Here is a 16756-nt window from a genome sequence, read left to right on the forward strand (position 1 = left end):
ATCTCTCCAGTGGCTACCCACTGCCACTCAGGACCAAGCCCACCTGACCTGATAAGGGCCCTGAGCTATCCCTGGCTTCCATCTTCATCCTTCTTTCCCATTGCACCCTCTTGGGGAGCACCTCCATTATGCCCTCTGTACTCAATATCCATGGTTCTCACAATTTAGCATGTATTGTGATCACCTGGAGAACTTGTTAAAAATAGATTCCAGGCTTCCAGGTGCCATGCATGGTCCCTGCACAGTCCCCTGGGTGGCAGTGCTCTATATTCTACATTGAATTTCTTTTGGTTTCTGCAACACCAGCCTTTTGCCTTCAGCTCCTTGTACATGCTGGGGCCCCCTCCCTGGGCTGACTCTTGCACATTCTTCAGACAGGTCTCAGCTCAGTCATTGCTACCACCAGGCTGGGTTCATGTCCCACAATGCTCATCCAATGCACTGCCATTGCCAAAATCAGCTCCTGAAGTTGGAGACTATCATGCTAAGCAAAATAAAAATCCCCCCAAAACCAAGGCCAAATGTTTTCTCTGATATGTGGATGCTAATTCACAAGCGGGGGAGGCAATAGGGAAGAATAGTGTTATCTTAGATGAGATAGAGGAGGGTGAAAGGAGGGGAGGAGAGGGGAGGTGGGGATAGGAATGATAGTAGAATGGAACAGACATTATTACCTTATGTACATATGACTGATGTGATTCTACAACGTGTACAATCAGAAAAATGAGAAAATATAACCCATCTATGTTTGCTATGTATGATATATCAAAGTGCATAAATTCATTTTACTGTCATGTATAACTAATTAAAACAAATTTAAAAAATTAAGAAAAAAATCAGCTCCTGATAAGCATGTATTACAGCAAGTTGCCTAAGGACAACAATAGGGTCCCTTCTGTATCCCTGGTGCTTAGCACGATACCTGGCACATGCTTGACAAGTAGCTATTCAAGGAATGAGTGGAACCCCAAAGGTCTCTGTTATCTTGGAATTCCCAAGGATTACCCCACCCTAGTCCTGGGCTCTGATGTTGAGAGAGAGAAGAGCCCTGGGATTCCTTGTGCAACTTTCTGTGACAAGGAGAAGTCTCTGTTCTGTCACCTTCTAGATCAAAATGACTAGGTGTTAAGCCCTCCTCAGTAGACAGGAGAGGGAGTTTGGAAGTGAAGTAGCCCAATAAAATAATCACATATCAAAGCATCAAATTTGAAAGCCTCATGGGAAAGCTGGGGCAGGGCTGGGGAAAGCAGCTTCCTCATGTCTGACATCAGGTAATCTGACTTTTGCTTCTGGTCCAGACTGACCAAGTCTAAACTAACCCCCACCTCCAGAACTTTTCTTCTGTCCTGGAAGAGAGGGAATCAGTGTCTCACAGTCTACAGACCACTCAACCTGAAGACATAAGTGCATCCCTGCCAAGAGTGAAAAGTCTGAGAGGAGAATTAGGGAGCTAGCACTAAATGGCCTTGGGTACAGGCAGGTCCCTGGATCTCTGCCTCTCTGGGGACATTTCCCTTTTTAAGTAGTTAACTAAAAATAGGCATCAAACCCTTCACAATTCCCCAAATCGGCATTCACTTTCTGCAAAAGGCTCCTGAAAGGGACACGGGCTGGGTGGAGTGAAGTGAGCACCTACTCCAAGAAGGCTGAATCCTGCTGCCCAGCACTGGGGCACGTTCAAGGCCCCTTCCCCTTCCGCATGCTCTGGCCTTCTTCCAGTGTGTCCTTATAGATTTGAGAAGAAATATTGGTTGTTTTCCTAGAATGAAAATCTCTGGGCAAATTTTCCACTCACCTTCCTTCACATTAGGAAGGTTCTAGGGGGACATAGCTCCTCTGGTTAACGCAAACACCCATTCCCAAACCCCCAAGACATAGAACATCAGGATATTTGTGAAGGAGGCAGCTCAAGATGGTTGGGCAGCAGGGCCAGCAGGGTGCCCCTAGGTTCTTCCTGGGGAGGACCCATCACCAGTTAATTGAATTATGGAAGATACTGGGTGAGCTGGGGAAGAAATTAGAGGTAGCAGCCTGGTGGGTGAGCATCACAGAGTCACACACATATGTGTGGAAGTCACTGGGCACTATTATACCCATAGATCAGCCACCACTTTGGTTGGGAGAAAGTGGAGTTGCTGTCTGCTTTCAGAGATGTTTATGGAAAAATCTCAGCTTCTCTCCAGTCCCACATCTTTCACTATCAGGCAAGTCTTGATGCTAAATCCTAACCTCTCCAGCATTTCCTTTCAGCCCCTCGACTTTTTTTTTTTTTTTTTTGGTATTAGGGATGAAATTCAGGGGCACTCAACCACTAAGCCACATCCCCAGCCCTATTTTGTATTTTATTTAGAGACAGGGTCTCACTGAATTGCTTAGCGCCTCGCTTTTGCTGGGGCTGGCTTTGAACTCATGATCCTCTTGCCTCATTCTCCTGAGCCACTGCTTCCAGACCTTTAAGTCCTTTCAGGACCTAGCACTTCCCCCAACCTGCAAAAAATGTTTAGAAGAAAGATTTGATTTGGGGGAAACCTTCACAAAAACTGGACATTGTTTGATATCCAAAAATGTTTTCAAATTGACACGACTTTTGGTTTCAGGGAGACACATGGGTTTGGAGGTGGTGGCGAAGATATTTAAAAGCATCAGCTGGGCTCAGTGGTGCACACCGGTAATCCAGGAACTCAAAGAGCTGAGGCAGGAGGATTGCTAGTATGAGGACAGACTCAGCCAACAAAATGAGGCCCTGTCTTAAAAAAAAGGTGGGTGGGAGGTGGGGCTGGTATGTAGCTCTGTGGTAGAGCACTTGCCTGGCATGCATGCATGAAGCCTTGGTATAGCAAAAATAAAATAAAAGCATCATGGGCTGGGGATGTGGCTCAAGTGGTAGCGCGCTCGCCTAGCATGCGTGAGGCACTGGATTCGATTCTCAGCACCACATACAAACAAAATAAAGATATTGTGTCCACCTAAAACTAAAAAATAAATATTAAAAAAAATAAATAAAAGCATCATAATCTGAGACAGTCTAACATAGTGACTGGGATGGTCCAATGTCAGAGATGAGGCTCAAGGCCAGGCATAGAATAAAAGGGATGTTCCATCTGTATAATCCTTAAATTGCAGTGGAGATAGGAACCCTAAAGCATAGAACTCATGAATTGATAGAAAATCAAATACTGATTATGAACCCACTCAGGGGCCAGCTACTCAAGTTGTAAAATGCTCATTGATCTCTTCAAAAGATCACCACCTTATACAGACTAATAGGAGAAATCCGTGAATCCGCATATTAAGCTGGTATTAAACTGGAAGGTAGACTGTGGGTTGATGAGAGAATGCCATTGTTCAATATCAAATTTCCTGATTTCAATAATTGCAGTGTGGTTACATTCTTAGAAGACACACAGTGAGTTAGAAGTCCAGGGCATGGATATAAAATTTGGTCTTATATGGATTCATCCACCCAAATGAATATATATATATATATGCATAATATATAGAAAATGATAAAAAAGGAACAAAATGTAAGTAATTGTTGAATTTCAAGTAAGGAGCATTCAAGAGTTTCTTGTACTATTCTTGTAATTTTTCTGTAACTTTGAAATTAGATATAGAAAAGATCCCAGCGAGGGCATGCAGCAAGCACCCTGATAAGCCTCTGAATCCAGGTATGCGTGCCAGCTGCTGCCCTCCCTATCCCCCAGCTGAATGACAACCAGACCTCTGCCAGTCCTGGGGGCCCAATCCCTCTCTCCTCCTGCTGCCCCAAGGGCTGGAGGAAGCTCTGCTCAGCTTGTGTGGACAGCACAGAGTACATCCCTGAGAGGACAAGGTGCAGGGGGCCGTGACAGGAGCGTAGATCAGGCTTGGCATCACAGTTCTACTCCTTCCCAGCTGGGAGGCCCTGGGGCATGATAATTTTGTCTCTTAGAATCAGTTTCACTCATTTGCAAAATGGGAACAGCAATCACTTGTAGCAGAGCAGAGTGAGAGAGCGGAAGTGACCTAGCCAGAGCACCTGAGGCTAAGGCTGCTGCCCAGGGGGTCCGCTCAGCTGCCCTCACTCTGGCCTCTGCGGTTTCACCCCAAGCTCCTGCCTGCCTCTCTCCCTCTTATGTTATCATTCCTCCTCAACCAAACCACACAAATTACACTCCTCTCCTCCTTCATAACCTGGTCTGGAGGCTCCCTCATTCTAACCACCGCCCCCAGCCCCAGCCCAGCACACCATCTCCCTCTTTCATCTGTGAGCTGGTGTCCACCAGGTCAACTTGTGCTTTGCTCCATTTCCTTTCATCCTCCTGACAGCTCACTCGGAGCACACCAATTTGGCTCTTCAAGTGCTTGGCCACAATGAGGCTCCCAGGGGCCCCCAGGACACAGTGGGGGTAAGCTTTGTCCACTCTGCCCCTCAACTGCTGGCTTACAGGACCAAACTATCATGCTGGAGAGAGGAGGCCATGCAGAGAAGGATCTGGCCACAATGTTTGACAGGAAAATCACTCACCCTTCCCTCAGGAAAGATGGATTTCCTCCTTAGATTAGGTACTTTTTGGCCCTTGACAAAAGCACGCGCACACACACACACACACACACACACAGACCACTCATGAAACTGGACATGTCTTGGACTGCGGAAGGTAATGCACGTGGCAGAGAGAGATAGACTGCAGGATTTCATTTCTATGGGGAGAAAAATCCTGCTGATGTATTTATATATTCACAAATACACAAATACACAGAAAGAAGAAACTGAATACATTTGTGGGGTGAATGGATTTGGGGGTAGATGGAGTTATGGAGTTAATCCAATCACGATGTGTGCATTTTCATAGAGCTTTCTGCAAGCTGTGCCCCTCCACACCACAGGGTGCCTTGGGAGACCCTCCCAGGGTGTCGGCTCTACACGGAGGCAGCAGGAAGATACCCTTCTGCTGCCCTAGACCAACAGTGGGGGGCACCAGTTTCCCTCTTTCCAGTGTGACCACACACTGGAATGACCTGGGAGCATAAACAAATACTGAAGCCCTGCTCCCACCCGAGGTTCTGATTTAATTAGTCTGGGGAGCAGTCCAGGCAGTGGTGGCTTCCAAGCTCCCCAGGTGAAACTAATATGCAGGCAGGGCCGCCAGCTGCGGATCCAGAGTTGGATGATGACAACTTGATTGGGGTTTTCCACAGCCTCCTGTTTTCCAGGGCAAGGAGCCCAGCTCTGGGTCTGCTCATTGTCTCCTGCTTGTTTTTCTCCTCCACAGTTCCCCTTTGACCTCTCCTCACCTCCCTCAGGATCACACTGGACAGGAGGCTGCTGAACCTCTGCCCCTGAGAAGTGAACTACCACATGACACCCTAGTCACAGTCCCGGTGTTCTTTTCGGGACAACATCTCATCTGCTTTCATTTCCCAATATTGAACATGGCATGGTCCCAGAAAATATTTGGAAAGAATAACTATTATCCCATCCCTACTAGGTTCTTCTTAGATTGGTTTTTTTGCGCTTCCAATAACTTATTTAATGTCCACTCTTGATCTTTGAAGCTTCTTGATAGTGGTCCCTCCACTATTCTTGGGGATTACTTCCCCACTTTGGGTAAATATCTTTTCACTTTGGTGGCCCTACCATACTGAAGTCTGACACCCCAGGCTTGTGTTCAGGGAACCCAAATGCATCATCAGGAAGGTGAACACATCGCCTAACAAAAGAAGGAAAGAAAGAAGGAAGGAATGGAGGGAGGGAGGGGGGGAGAGAGGAAGAAAGAGGAGAGTAAGGTGAAAGTCATAAAACACTGCTACATAATGGAAAAAGAGAAGTGGTCTTCTGTATCATCAGGATGATTACTTTCCTCTATTTGTCTAGGTAAGAACCTGACTTTTCTGCTATTTGTTTTAAAACAGTGTGTTGGGGCTGTCCAAGTAACCTGCATCCTGCTAAAACTGGAGGTTTCAAAGGATAGTTCTGCTAATGAAACTATACTAATAATCACTGTAGAAGCCAGGGCTGCTCTATGACTTTTGCCTTCATGGGCTCCTTCATCCTTAATACATATTTAATTGAATATTATATATATTATATTTTAGTTATATAAATTATAGTTCACAATTTCTCTGGCATAAAGGATGACTATATTAATATTATGAACTCAAAACATTGTCTTTGAACAGTTCATTTTTTTCTTCTAATTTTATAGGACAGCACATTTTTGTGGGCCTGTAAAGCAGTGTGTGCTCTTGGCACCATGCCAAATGGGTGGATAGGCCCTGGGGGAATCAAGGTCGAAAGGAAGGCGTAACTGTCTATGGTCTGGATCATGGAGAAGTTCCTTTCATCCTTGCATATTTATGTCACTCTGCAATTTGACTCTGAGAGACACCAGGGAGGGTCCTCCAAGAGCAAGGCATAGCATGTGCCATTCTGAGGCTCATGCTAGGCCCTCAAGGAAGGTGCCATGAGAGAAGGACCTGTTTCCACGCTTGGTAAGGTGACAGTTGGTGGATGAGGGAGCTGCCAAGGCTCTGAGCTCCCAGAGAGTTACTTTGAGATAAAAGGAGGAAGAACTCGGGGCTGATCTGGTTTTGCAGTGGGAGTTTATTAGAAAGGTTGCCCATGGAGAGAGGTGCCAGAGCACAGGCATGCTGGGAGGACCTCAGGGGATGGCTATGGTTCAGTGAGGAGCTCAGTCTGGCTTGAATATAAAATAGGAGTGAGAGAGTGAGAGGCAGAGCTGGGAGAGTGGTGGCAGCCAGGACGTAAGGGACCACATGTACACAGGCACAATAGTTATGTCTAGGCATGATCTTGCAAAAAGTTCACTTGTATGGGATTTCACAGGTGCTGGGGACCACTGGTATTTCAGTTGGGAATGATTACAATTTAGAGAGGTTCCCTGGCAAAGCAGAGTCAATTGAGGAGTGATTCACTCTTGCAGGGAGTGGGGATGGGGCTCAGTAACAAAGTAAAAAGAGTATGAGTGATGTTGAGGGGGACAGAGATGTGCACAGGTGGTGGACAGGTTATGGGGGAAGGAGGAAGATGGGGGAAGGAGGAAGATGAGAAAAGGTCACAAGAAGGTCACCGGGTACTGTGGCATATGGGCAGAAGCCAGACCTGGAGACACTCAAGCCAGAGGGATGCTCAGGAGACAGAGGCTCTGACACCCGTCTACCCCCCACCCCCACCCCCCCAGTCCTGGGTGTCCCTTGAGTTTGCGAGGCAAAGCAGAGCCAATACTCACTCTCCGTTCCTAGCACAGGGAGAAGAGGGCCCCTGGGCCTCCGGGATTTCATCTCCGGGGCCTTGGTGTTCTTAGTGTCTGGAGCATCTGGAACAAAACAGGGGACACAAACATCACTGGGAGGCTGTCCAAGGAGATGAATAGAGGAGGCACCTCAGTCAGGATCCCACCTCAAGCCTCGTATGGCTCACCCATCCTGCATTCCTTGGGAGGCCCTCGGCGCCTGCTGGGCCGGCCCTGCCTCCACTGGCACCAAAGAAGGAAAGGCCGCCATGGCTGATAAATCAGGTGGTAGGACAGTCACCCTAGCAAGATGGATGGATAGGCTACTGGGAGCTGGTTAGTACTCCCCTCTGCACAGGCTGCCAAAAATACCGCTGCTGTCCAGGCTGTGGCCATCCTACCCTCTGGCTCAGCTCCCCCATCTTTTCCTTCCTTGGGCCTTGACTCACTCAGCTGAATGTTCCAGACTTCCAAAAACACTTTCAAAAAGAGGTCCCACACAGAGGAAGGAGAGGACGTAGCTCGCGGTCTGGAGGGGCTTGCGGTCAGTCTCTGATTTTTTCAGACATGCTGTTGCACTTGGCCCATAACAGACCAGATAAAGACCTCAGAGCAGGCAGCTAGCGTGCCTCTCCCCTGAGACTGAGGCGAGGACCCACTTGAGGGCTTCTGCTATCCCTCCCCAAGGCAGGGATGGTGCAACATTGCTGCAGCAGCTAAATTAGACACGATGGGGATGGGGACGGTGCTCCTCAGGCCTCTGCTCCAGGCTCCTTCTCCCATGCTAAGGCAGAGCCCAGATAATGCCCGAGGAACCCTCCCTTGTCTAGCAGCAGGGACTCTTCACTATGGCTGGGTGGGGCTGGGCAGAAAAAGCCCCCACTGGGCCCCCAGGAGAAGGGACTTTACAAAGTTGTGGGGAAACCATCTAGGACTCAGATAAGAAATACTTGCTGAATCAATGTCACCATGCTCTCTGGTCTTCCTTTCCCTACAAGGAACACTTTTTGGGGACAGGTTGGGTGGGTAGCTCTCTGAACCCCCTTCCTATCCTCCTTTTCCTGCTTGGGAGGAGAGGAAACTCAGAGGGAGGAAGGAGGGTGGGGCACTTTCCAGAGGCTTTGGCCACTTCCTGTGGCTTGGCTGGGGAGGAAGGGCTATCTTGCTCCCCTCCCTTTCAGGATGGCAGCCCTGGCTGATCTTACCTCATCTGGGCTCTGGGGTGGGAACCAGGAGCACAGATAGAAGGGGTCAGGGACATATCCTTCCTGTCTCATGGGCTCTCTGAGCTCTCACCTGGAGGCATGTCTCTTTCTACATAGCATCTGGGTCCCTGCCTGCTCTAGAAGTGGAGCTGCCTATGCTATCCTTCTCACACAGCATCATTTCTGAGACTTAACACTAGTCAGCCTCCCTTCCCACCTCCTGAGGAGAGGACCCACTCGAGGGCTTCTGCTGTCCCTCCCCAAGGCAGGGATGGTGAAACATTGCTGCAGCAGCTAAATTAGACACCGTGGGGATGGGGATACGGTAATCTCGTAACAGAGGCACCTTGCTGGCTCAGTTCAGAGGTCTCTGGGCTGGGCAGGAGATGGGGGGCTCACCACTGAAAAAGGGCAAAAGCCATATACATGGAACTGTGGGAATGACTGGATCGTAAGTAGGACTTTCTATTAATCTATAGCAGGAGATGGGGATAAAGGGACAAGAGTGGAAGAGATCCTTTGAAGCAGTGCTTGATAACCCAGCCCCTAACCTGCCCCCACGGCATGTCACCCTAATCCCACCACTGTCCAGAAGTGCAAAGGAGCACCAGATGGTGGCAGGTCTTTGCCATCCATAGCCAATGCCACCAGGATCTTAGGGAGCTGCCCACACCCCAGGGCACCAATTCCATGTGGAGCTGGGTAGAGGAAGAGAAAGTCCCCCTAGGACTTGAAAGAAAGTACATGCAGAAATTTCTCTTTGCCCTTTTCCCAGAGGAGGAGTGGAGGTGGGGATGTGCACAAAGTTCTGCATTCCTTGGTTCAGATCTCTCTTTCTCCTGGTGAGTCCCAGAGCACAGAGAAGGCAGAGAAAGAAGGACTGGTTTCCCCACTACCCACAGGTGGGAAAACTGAGTAGAAGCAAGCAAAGAAGGAGAGGCCCAGTTTCCTTGGGCTTCTGAAAGGAGGGATGTGCTGGGCTTTACTTTCAAGCACCCATCACAGAAGGATGAAGAGAGGACAGTTCTAGTTGTGGCTTTGTCATCAGCAATCTCAAGAACATGGGCAAGTCACTTAAACTGTCCCATGTCTCTGTTTTCTTATCTGTTCAAAGGGAATAACTCTTGTTTTCTCTACCCCACAGTGGCCCAAGTCCCAAAGGACAGAATGCATGCAATGGGGCTCTGGAGACCAAGAAGGGTCTTTTGCCTAAGTGAGCTCACTCTTTCTGCTAACCACGATCTCTCACTCCTCCGAGTTGACTTTAACATTTTCTACCTTCAGAATCCCTGCACCAGCCCCTATCATTCCTGCACTGTCCTCTGCTCTAGGGTGCTGCAGGCCCCCCAGATGTGTCAGTAACCACACTGGATGTGCTTTGAGCCTTGTTTTAAGAAGTTTCACTGCACTTTATCTTTCAGTCTGGCCATGAGGAAAAGGGCTTGAGTTTCCATTTCAAACCAGGCATACTCTAGGCCTGGAGCCCCGTCCCTCCTAAAGTGCCAACACTGTGGGGGCTGTGCATGCACCAGGGGCCCCAGGCAGGGATGCTGAACCACTACGCCTCCTCCATGAGAACCGCAGGAGGAGTGGGCTGGAAGGACCACACGCTTAATCAAAACCAGCTTTGTGCTCACATGGCTGTCCAGGGGATAAAAATAATAGTAATAAAAGTTTAAGAGCAGCTTGTCTTTTCTGTCTATTTTAATCTATTTTGTGATGAAACTGAACTTCATTTCTAGATCTGGGCCTCAGGGCTAGAGTCCTTTGCTGGCCTGGTGTGCACCCAAAGGAGTGTGCAGAGGGAAGATGGAGGTGTAGGGAAGTGGGGGGCCTTGACAGAGAGAGGGAAACTTGTCCTTATACCGATAATGCCTCACCCTTTCCACTCCTGGGCTCATTCTGGACTCACACCCTCAAGGGGACATTTGGCATTTTTTCTTTTGTTTCCCCCAAGAGGTTGGATCCCTGGGCTCTGGCCCTAGGCAGAGGAATGAGGTTTTGGGAAGCTTCTGAGAGTGGGTCTGAGCTTCTAAGAGACCCATGAGGGGACAGAGCAGAGGGGCTGGGCTCCAGCCTCTCCCAGGAGGTTGTCCATTCTTCCTCGCTGGCCTCTCTTTCTGCCAAAGGCCAAGCAGCTTGCTAGCATGAAAGGATAGCACTTTCTAGTTGGGAACTTGAGCTCTTTTCTGGCTCTGAGGTTTAGTGAGTCGTTGGGGAAGTTCCTGAACTTTTCTGAGGCTGATCTTCCTCATTGGAAAAATGGGAATAACACCAGCTCAACAGAAGAGGGACGGAGGAGTGAGTTACAAAATAACAGGTGACATTTACTGGGTACTTGTTCCACACATGTGCTCTGCTGAAGTGCTTTATGTGCTCACACAGGGCGGAACCACACCATTCACCAATACTTAATTACTTTTGGCCTAAAAAATAGCAATTCTATTTGGTTGAACCTAATACCCATTAACTGCCTGTGACAACTTAAAGAATCAACGTGAAAGTGGGAGTGGAGTGGAGAATATATATAGAAGGACTGAAGCCAACGAAGGCTGGGTCCAATTCAGTGACAAACAGCAATGCCAATGGTCCTGGGGGCAGTGGGCTACAGTGTTAAGCAGCCAAGTCTTGGGGTTAGATTCCCAATTAGTCAAGGTGAACTTGAGCAGGTGACTTGCTCTCTGTCTCAAATAGGCCGTTGTTGCTATCACTGCCCTTTAACCTTCTTGTCAAGGTCACCGATGATCTCCAGGTTGCCATATCTAGTGGCCAATGCTCAGTCTCCCCTCTACTCAGCAGTAGCATCCAACACTTGATCCTTCATTCTTTCCTTCCTCAGATTCTCACCATTTAGACCTGGGACACTCCCTCTCCTGGGTGTTTTTCTCCCTGAGACCATTCTTTTGTGGACTCCTGTCCTCTCCCTGACTCTCAATGTTGGACTCTACCTCGCTCCTTTGTCCCATCTCCATCCACATCCACCCCTGGGAACCTCTGTCAATTCCAGGGCATTTGATGGCCTCTACATGTGGATGGATCCCCATTCCCTGATCTCCCTCCCCAGCTTCAGATTTATCTAGATGCCTGTCTATGTCACATGTTACCTTGGGCTGCCCAATGGGCATCTCCAACCTCACATGCACAAAACTCTCGATTGTCCCTCCAACCTGCACATTCTGACTTCGGTAGGCTGGCACTGCCATTGATCTTCACTCTTCCATGGAAATTAAGTCTTCCATGCAGCAAGGAGGGGGCACCCGGTGCCTCCCCTTTCTCTCTCCATATCCAACTCATCAGTGAGTCTTATCAGCTCTACATCAAACTAGATTTATGAATCCAATCATTACTTGTCACTTCCACTGAGTCTATATGCTACTGTCTCCTGCCATCTGATCTCCCTGCTTTCCTCTGTATCTGTTCTGGGTCTGGTCACCCCACACAGGGCCCTGAGTGATCCTTTACAAATGTCCAGAATTGTCCCATCTCACTCAGAATAAAATCCGGCTTCCTCGTCGAAGCCCACACAGCCTTGCCGAGCTGGCATCTGCCCTCTGCAGCCTCACTCCCACCACACAGTCCCTTGCTCCCAGCCCCATCAGCCTGGTTGCTTCCTTTTCCTGGGGAGGACAAACATAGCCTCACCGTCACCTCTTTTCTCTTACCTCAGGGACTCCTTCTCTAACTTCCTGGAGGTCTCTGTCCAAAAGTTCCTTCCTCAAGAGGGCTCAATAATCCCCATCTCTGAACAGCACCCCCTCCCACTTGCCCCCCTGGGCCTTCTCCACAGCAGGCAGCATTGTCTGAAGTAATGACATGTCTCTTCCTCTGCACTATTACTTCCCCCCAATAGAAGGTCAAGTGCTGAGAGCAAGCATTCGTTCTGCTGTGTTTACTGCTGCTAATGCTCAATCCTAGAGGAGCGCCTGGCATGGCGGGCACACAACTCTTTGTTGAATGAATGAGTGATGGCACAGGTGCCCATTGGAGCACCTACACAAACATGGGCGACCCTCTGTGGTCACAAAGCCCCACTCTCACTGAAGCTAAGGCTGGGTTGCCTTGGGGGCAACTGAAGAAGGGAGACCTGAGTTGGGAAGGACTGCAGGAGCCTGTGAGGGGCTGAGGTGCCTCCTGACTCCTGTCCTGGGATGTTGACTTAAGAAGGACTTCACCTCTCATCTGGGTCTGGATCACATGAGTTACTTAGTCCCATGTTCAGAAGGACTTCCCAACAGAGAGGGCTGGTAATGAAGGAGACCGGGGGCTCTGCCATGGTAACTCACTGTACGGGGGGCTGGCAGGTCATGGGAAGGTGCAGACCAGACCCACTTGAGTCCTGCCATGGTGGTCTGGGATGTAGCTTACTGCTGGAGTGGGGGTCCTCTTAGATCTAGTGTGCCTGTCTGTGTGACCTGGGAAGGCTGTCCACCCGGGCTAAGTCTGTTTGCTAATGGAGGAAAGCTTGTCCACTATTGGGTAACCAGAAAATCCAAAATATGACAGAGTCTCTGGACATGGTGGCCACGGAAGGCCAGTTTTTTCTCCTCCTGGACAAGTTTTCTGGAAAGTCCTTACCCACTCGAGGTTTAGTTCTCTTGTGTGGGGACAAATTGACACTTGCCTTCCGCGTTTGGAAGGAAGGGTGATACGATCATAACAAGAAAGTGCCCAAACACTCTGTCACACAAGAGAAAGACCCAAACAGCAGGACTAAAGCTGTCAGATATGCTGTATTATCAGGTCACCTCCCTTATACTATGTACAGGAGAAACAGACACGTGGCTGACACAAAACTCGCTTTAATTTTGGTACTAGGGATTGAACCCAAGGGCACTTAACTACTGAGCCACATCTCCAGCCCTTTTTGTATTTTATTTAGAGAAACGGTGTTGCTGAGTTACTTAGGGCCTCACTAAGTTGCTGAGGCTGGCTTTGAACTCACAATCCTCCTGCCTCAGCCTCCCAAGTCACTGGGATTACAGGCGTGTGCCACCACACCCAGCCTACTGGGCTCCTTTTGATGAGATCTTGAAATATATCATCTTATTGGCTATAGACACATGATCTTAATGGTGTTGGGCACAGGCTAAATGACAGCAAGTGACTTTCAGGGGGTATGATCAGCCCTGCTAAGTGACAGAGGGAAGCCAAGCTGAAGTTAGCACAGTGAAGAGGGACCTCACTGTCTTTCAATGACTGGTTCTGTCCAGAGGTCAGGCAGGCAGCTGCAGAGAGAGAGAGAACTTGGGGGCTCACCCAGGGCCTGGGCTGTGAACTCAAACATGGTTCCCTCTTAGGGCGGGGAGTCCCTTCAACCCAGTGTCATTCATGACTCCCGTTAACAACTGGACTAAAAGCTACAGACCCCTCTTTTCAGAAAGATGCTTAGGCCCATATATACCCCAAGTTTTGCCTGCAATTTCAAAGGGTACTCAGACCCATTGGGACCTGAGTGTCATGCCCTAGGGAATGTGGACAGTGAGAGGAAGGGACACAATGAAGGCAGGAGTTTATACAGGGTGTCTACCACAGATGTAGCTGCAAGGGTAAGAAGAAGGAAGGGAGAGGATGAAGAGGGTTGCCTGTTTTTCTCTCTGAAAACCAAACCAAACAAAACCTAATTAGCTGGGAGTTGGTGTGTTATCTCAGCTGGTCTTTCTCCTATCTTATTCCCAGTCTTCTGCTAAGATTCAGCTCCTAGTTTGCAACTAGGGGCCTGACCTCTGCCTTTGAGGGAACCAAAGATAAATGGTGGGGGTCATCAAGATTAGTGGGGAGTGTAACAGACTCTTCCAGTCATCCTCAGTGTGAAAAAGGCCCCTTAAGTTGTAGAATGAATGTCCTTAAAAAAAAAAAAAAAGAGATTCCCAAGTACATTCTGTAGAAAAAAAAAGGAAATTTTATTTTGCAAACAAATCTGGAAAAGGTGCTGACATTTTACAGATAAGGAGAATGGATTGCTCTCCTGCCTGCAGTCAGTCATGTACATAGGAATTAGAGAGCCCAGGAGTTCCCAAAGCAGACAACCTCATTAGCAGGTTGGTTTCCTAATAGATTAGGGGGAATCATCCAGAGTCCCAAGTGAGGAGAGAGGCTGTTATAAATTAACTTCCGGGGTCAAGTTTCCAGGAAGGCTACAACTGGGCACCTGAGAGTGGGACTCTGACCTGGGTGGTGACAGCCCAAGTGAGGAGAGACACACAGGAGAAAGTAGCAGCCACTGCCTGGCCCAGAGTCTCAAAGCATGTATCATAAGCCCTGCTCCCAGCTGACCATGAACTCTGCCCCGTCAGATCTGCTTTCTCACTGAGGTGAGAAAAGGACATTACCAGAAGTCTAAGAGGACAGTTTTAGCTCACCTTTTTGGCTATTAACAATGTGATTCACATCACCACTGCGTGTTTTTAGGAGGCTTTTCTTTATAAGACCTTTCTTCCTTTCTCCTGTTCATTACTTACAGTAGAGCTCAGTTTTATGATCAGGAAATCGGATTATGAAATCCAGAATGAGGACTAAGATTCCACATTTTGTGGGATGGCAGTGAAACAGGTTAGGATCTTAGGACTCAAGTGATCCCACTCAGGAGCCAGAAGAACAACAAAGCTGTTCTTCGAGATGCCTTATTTGGACACTATTTTTTGACATGTCACTGATGGTTATTAACCAGGCATTTCAAGGGCAAGGAACTGTTTTCCCAAAACTACCTTTTTAGACATTTCCAGGCAAGTCCCAAAATACAAAGAAAGGGAACTGGATAGGGAATCCTTGAGATGGGGTTCTGCCCTGGCCCAGCCCTACTGTGACCAGAAAGCCTTCCTCTCTGAATGGCCTCAATTTTCTCATCTGTCAAATGAGGGTGTAACTCAGTGGTAGAGAATTTTCCTAGCATGAGTGAGGCCCTGGGTTCCATCCCTAGTATCGTCACAACAACAACAACAGCAACAATAATAATGTTGTTTGTCTAAACTATCATGAGGTCCATTCTACTTTCAAGTCTCTAATTTTACATTCCTCACCCCAGGAAGAAAAGAGTCATAAATGCATACTTCCTGCGTTTCTTTAGGACAAATCCCAAGCCTCATAGTGAGGCCTTGCCCCTTCCTAAGAGGGAAATTCCACTCAGACCTGACAGGACTGCTCTTTCTCCCATATCCCCTCTCCTTCTGCTGTGTTGCTATTACCCTTTTCTTTTGGCAGAGGTGGCCCTGTCCCCTCTACCTGAAGACTCAGCCCGACTCACCTCCTCCAGGATGGCTCCCCACATCTAGCTCCCTCCTCACGTTCCCAGGACCCACGCCAGCTCTGTGCCGCCAGCACTCACACTTGTTTGCTGTGGCTTGTAAAATACTTGTAGTCATTTTCCTGTGGGTGTGTCCTTTCTCCTGCTTGGTGCCCTTTTGCCCGGATTCCCTGCAGAAGGTTCTGGGTGTGGGGGATTAGGACGAGGAGGGTAGGAGAGGGTGAACAGCCCCTCCTCCTGGCAGGGGCATAGAAAGCGGCCACATGGGTAATCAAGTGGGACTGGCACTTTCTTTTCTGTCTTGCTTTTGTAAAAGGTAGCTTGGCACCTACCAAATGAACGCCCAGGTAGAGGTAAAGACAGCTGGGGGCAGTTCAGTTCAGGTGTGGGAGGGTATGAGAGATGGGACCCTGGATATGTGATAGCATGGGTGGGTATGACCTACCGTCCACGGTGACTTGGCAGGAGCACTCCGCCTGGCCGGCACCATTCTTGGCTACACACTTGTATAGGCCTCTGTCCTCGGGCAGCGCCTTCTCGATGGAGATGGAACAGAGTGAGCCTGGAGGAACAGAGAGAACTGTTGAATGCACCAGGCAGTTTCTTAGTACCTGTCCTGGCATCTGAAGCATGGCAGAGTGTCCTTACATAGCAGCCCCTGGGAGCCCAGGCGAGAGGCCCTGGGGAAGTGATCCCTCTCCTCAGGGAGGCCAGGGCATTCTCTGCTGATAAACTACACAATGAAGCTGAGTCCTAAATACACTTATCCAGGCACCCCTCCTCCACCCAGAGAGTCCTTTTACAGGGACATAATACAAAAGGACAGGAGGAAGAGAAATAGCCTCTGTCTCTGGAAAGCATGGATATAGCAGAGGAAATAGCTGGATGAGGCTCCTCACCAAGAGGGGGAAGGACTCAGGCCCAGGCTGCAGAGCTCTACTGCACCCAGTGGCAGGGAAGGGGGTTCTGCCAAGCTCGCAGCAGTGACTTTGCGAAATCACTCTTAGGAAAGGGAATTTTGAAAAGAAGTGGGTGTGGGAGGGTTAGAATCCTTGTTCTGCAAGGACATTGGCCTG

The 16756-nt window shown here is 48.8% G+C and overlaps 1 protein-coding gene across 11 annotated transcripts in view; it reads right to left on the reverse strand.

The window, feature by feature from the left end:
* Window positions 1-16756, reverse strand: part of Mylk (myosin light chain kinase) — a 244422-nt gene that overhangs the window by 57810 nt on the left and 169856 nt on the right. For 10 of the 11 annotated variants that reach the window (XM_058583501.1, XM_058583500.1, XM_046458049.2 and 7 more), the window contains 2 exons: window positions 16126-16242; window positions 7233-7319 (listed from right to left, as the gene is read on the reverse strand). In XM_058583501.1, the coding sequence (XP_058439484.1) occupies window positions 7233-7319; window positions 16126-16242 (204 nt within the window). Of the gene's footprint in view, window positions 1-7232; window positions 7320-15680; window positions 15814-16125; window positions 16243-16756 lie in introns of those variants that run through there. The other variant, XM_046458054.1, reaches the window with a different exon arrangement.

This window comes from Marmota monax, unplaced genomic scaffold (genome assembly GCF_021218885.2).
Source record: "Marmota monax isolate L192 unplaced genomic scaffold, Marmota_monax_Labrador192_F-V1.1 WCK01_AAM20220418_F8-fsc00052, whole genome shotgun sequence".
Lineage (NCBI taxonomy): Eukaryota > Metazoa > Chordata > Mammalia > Rodentia > Sciuridae > Marmota > Marmota monax.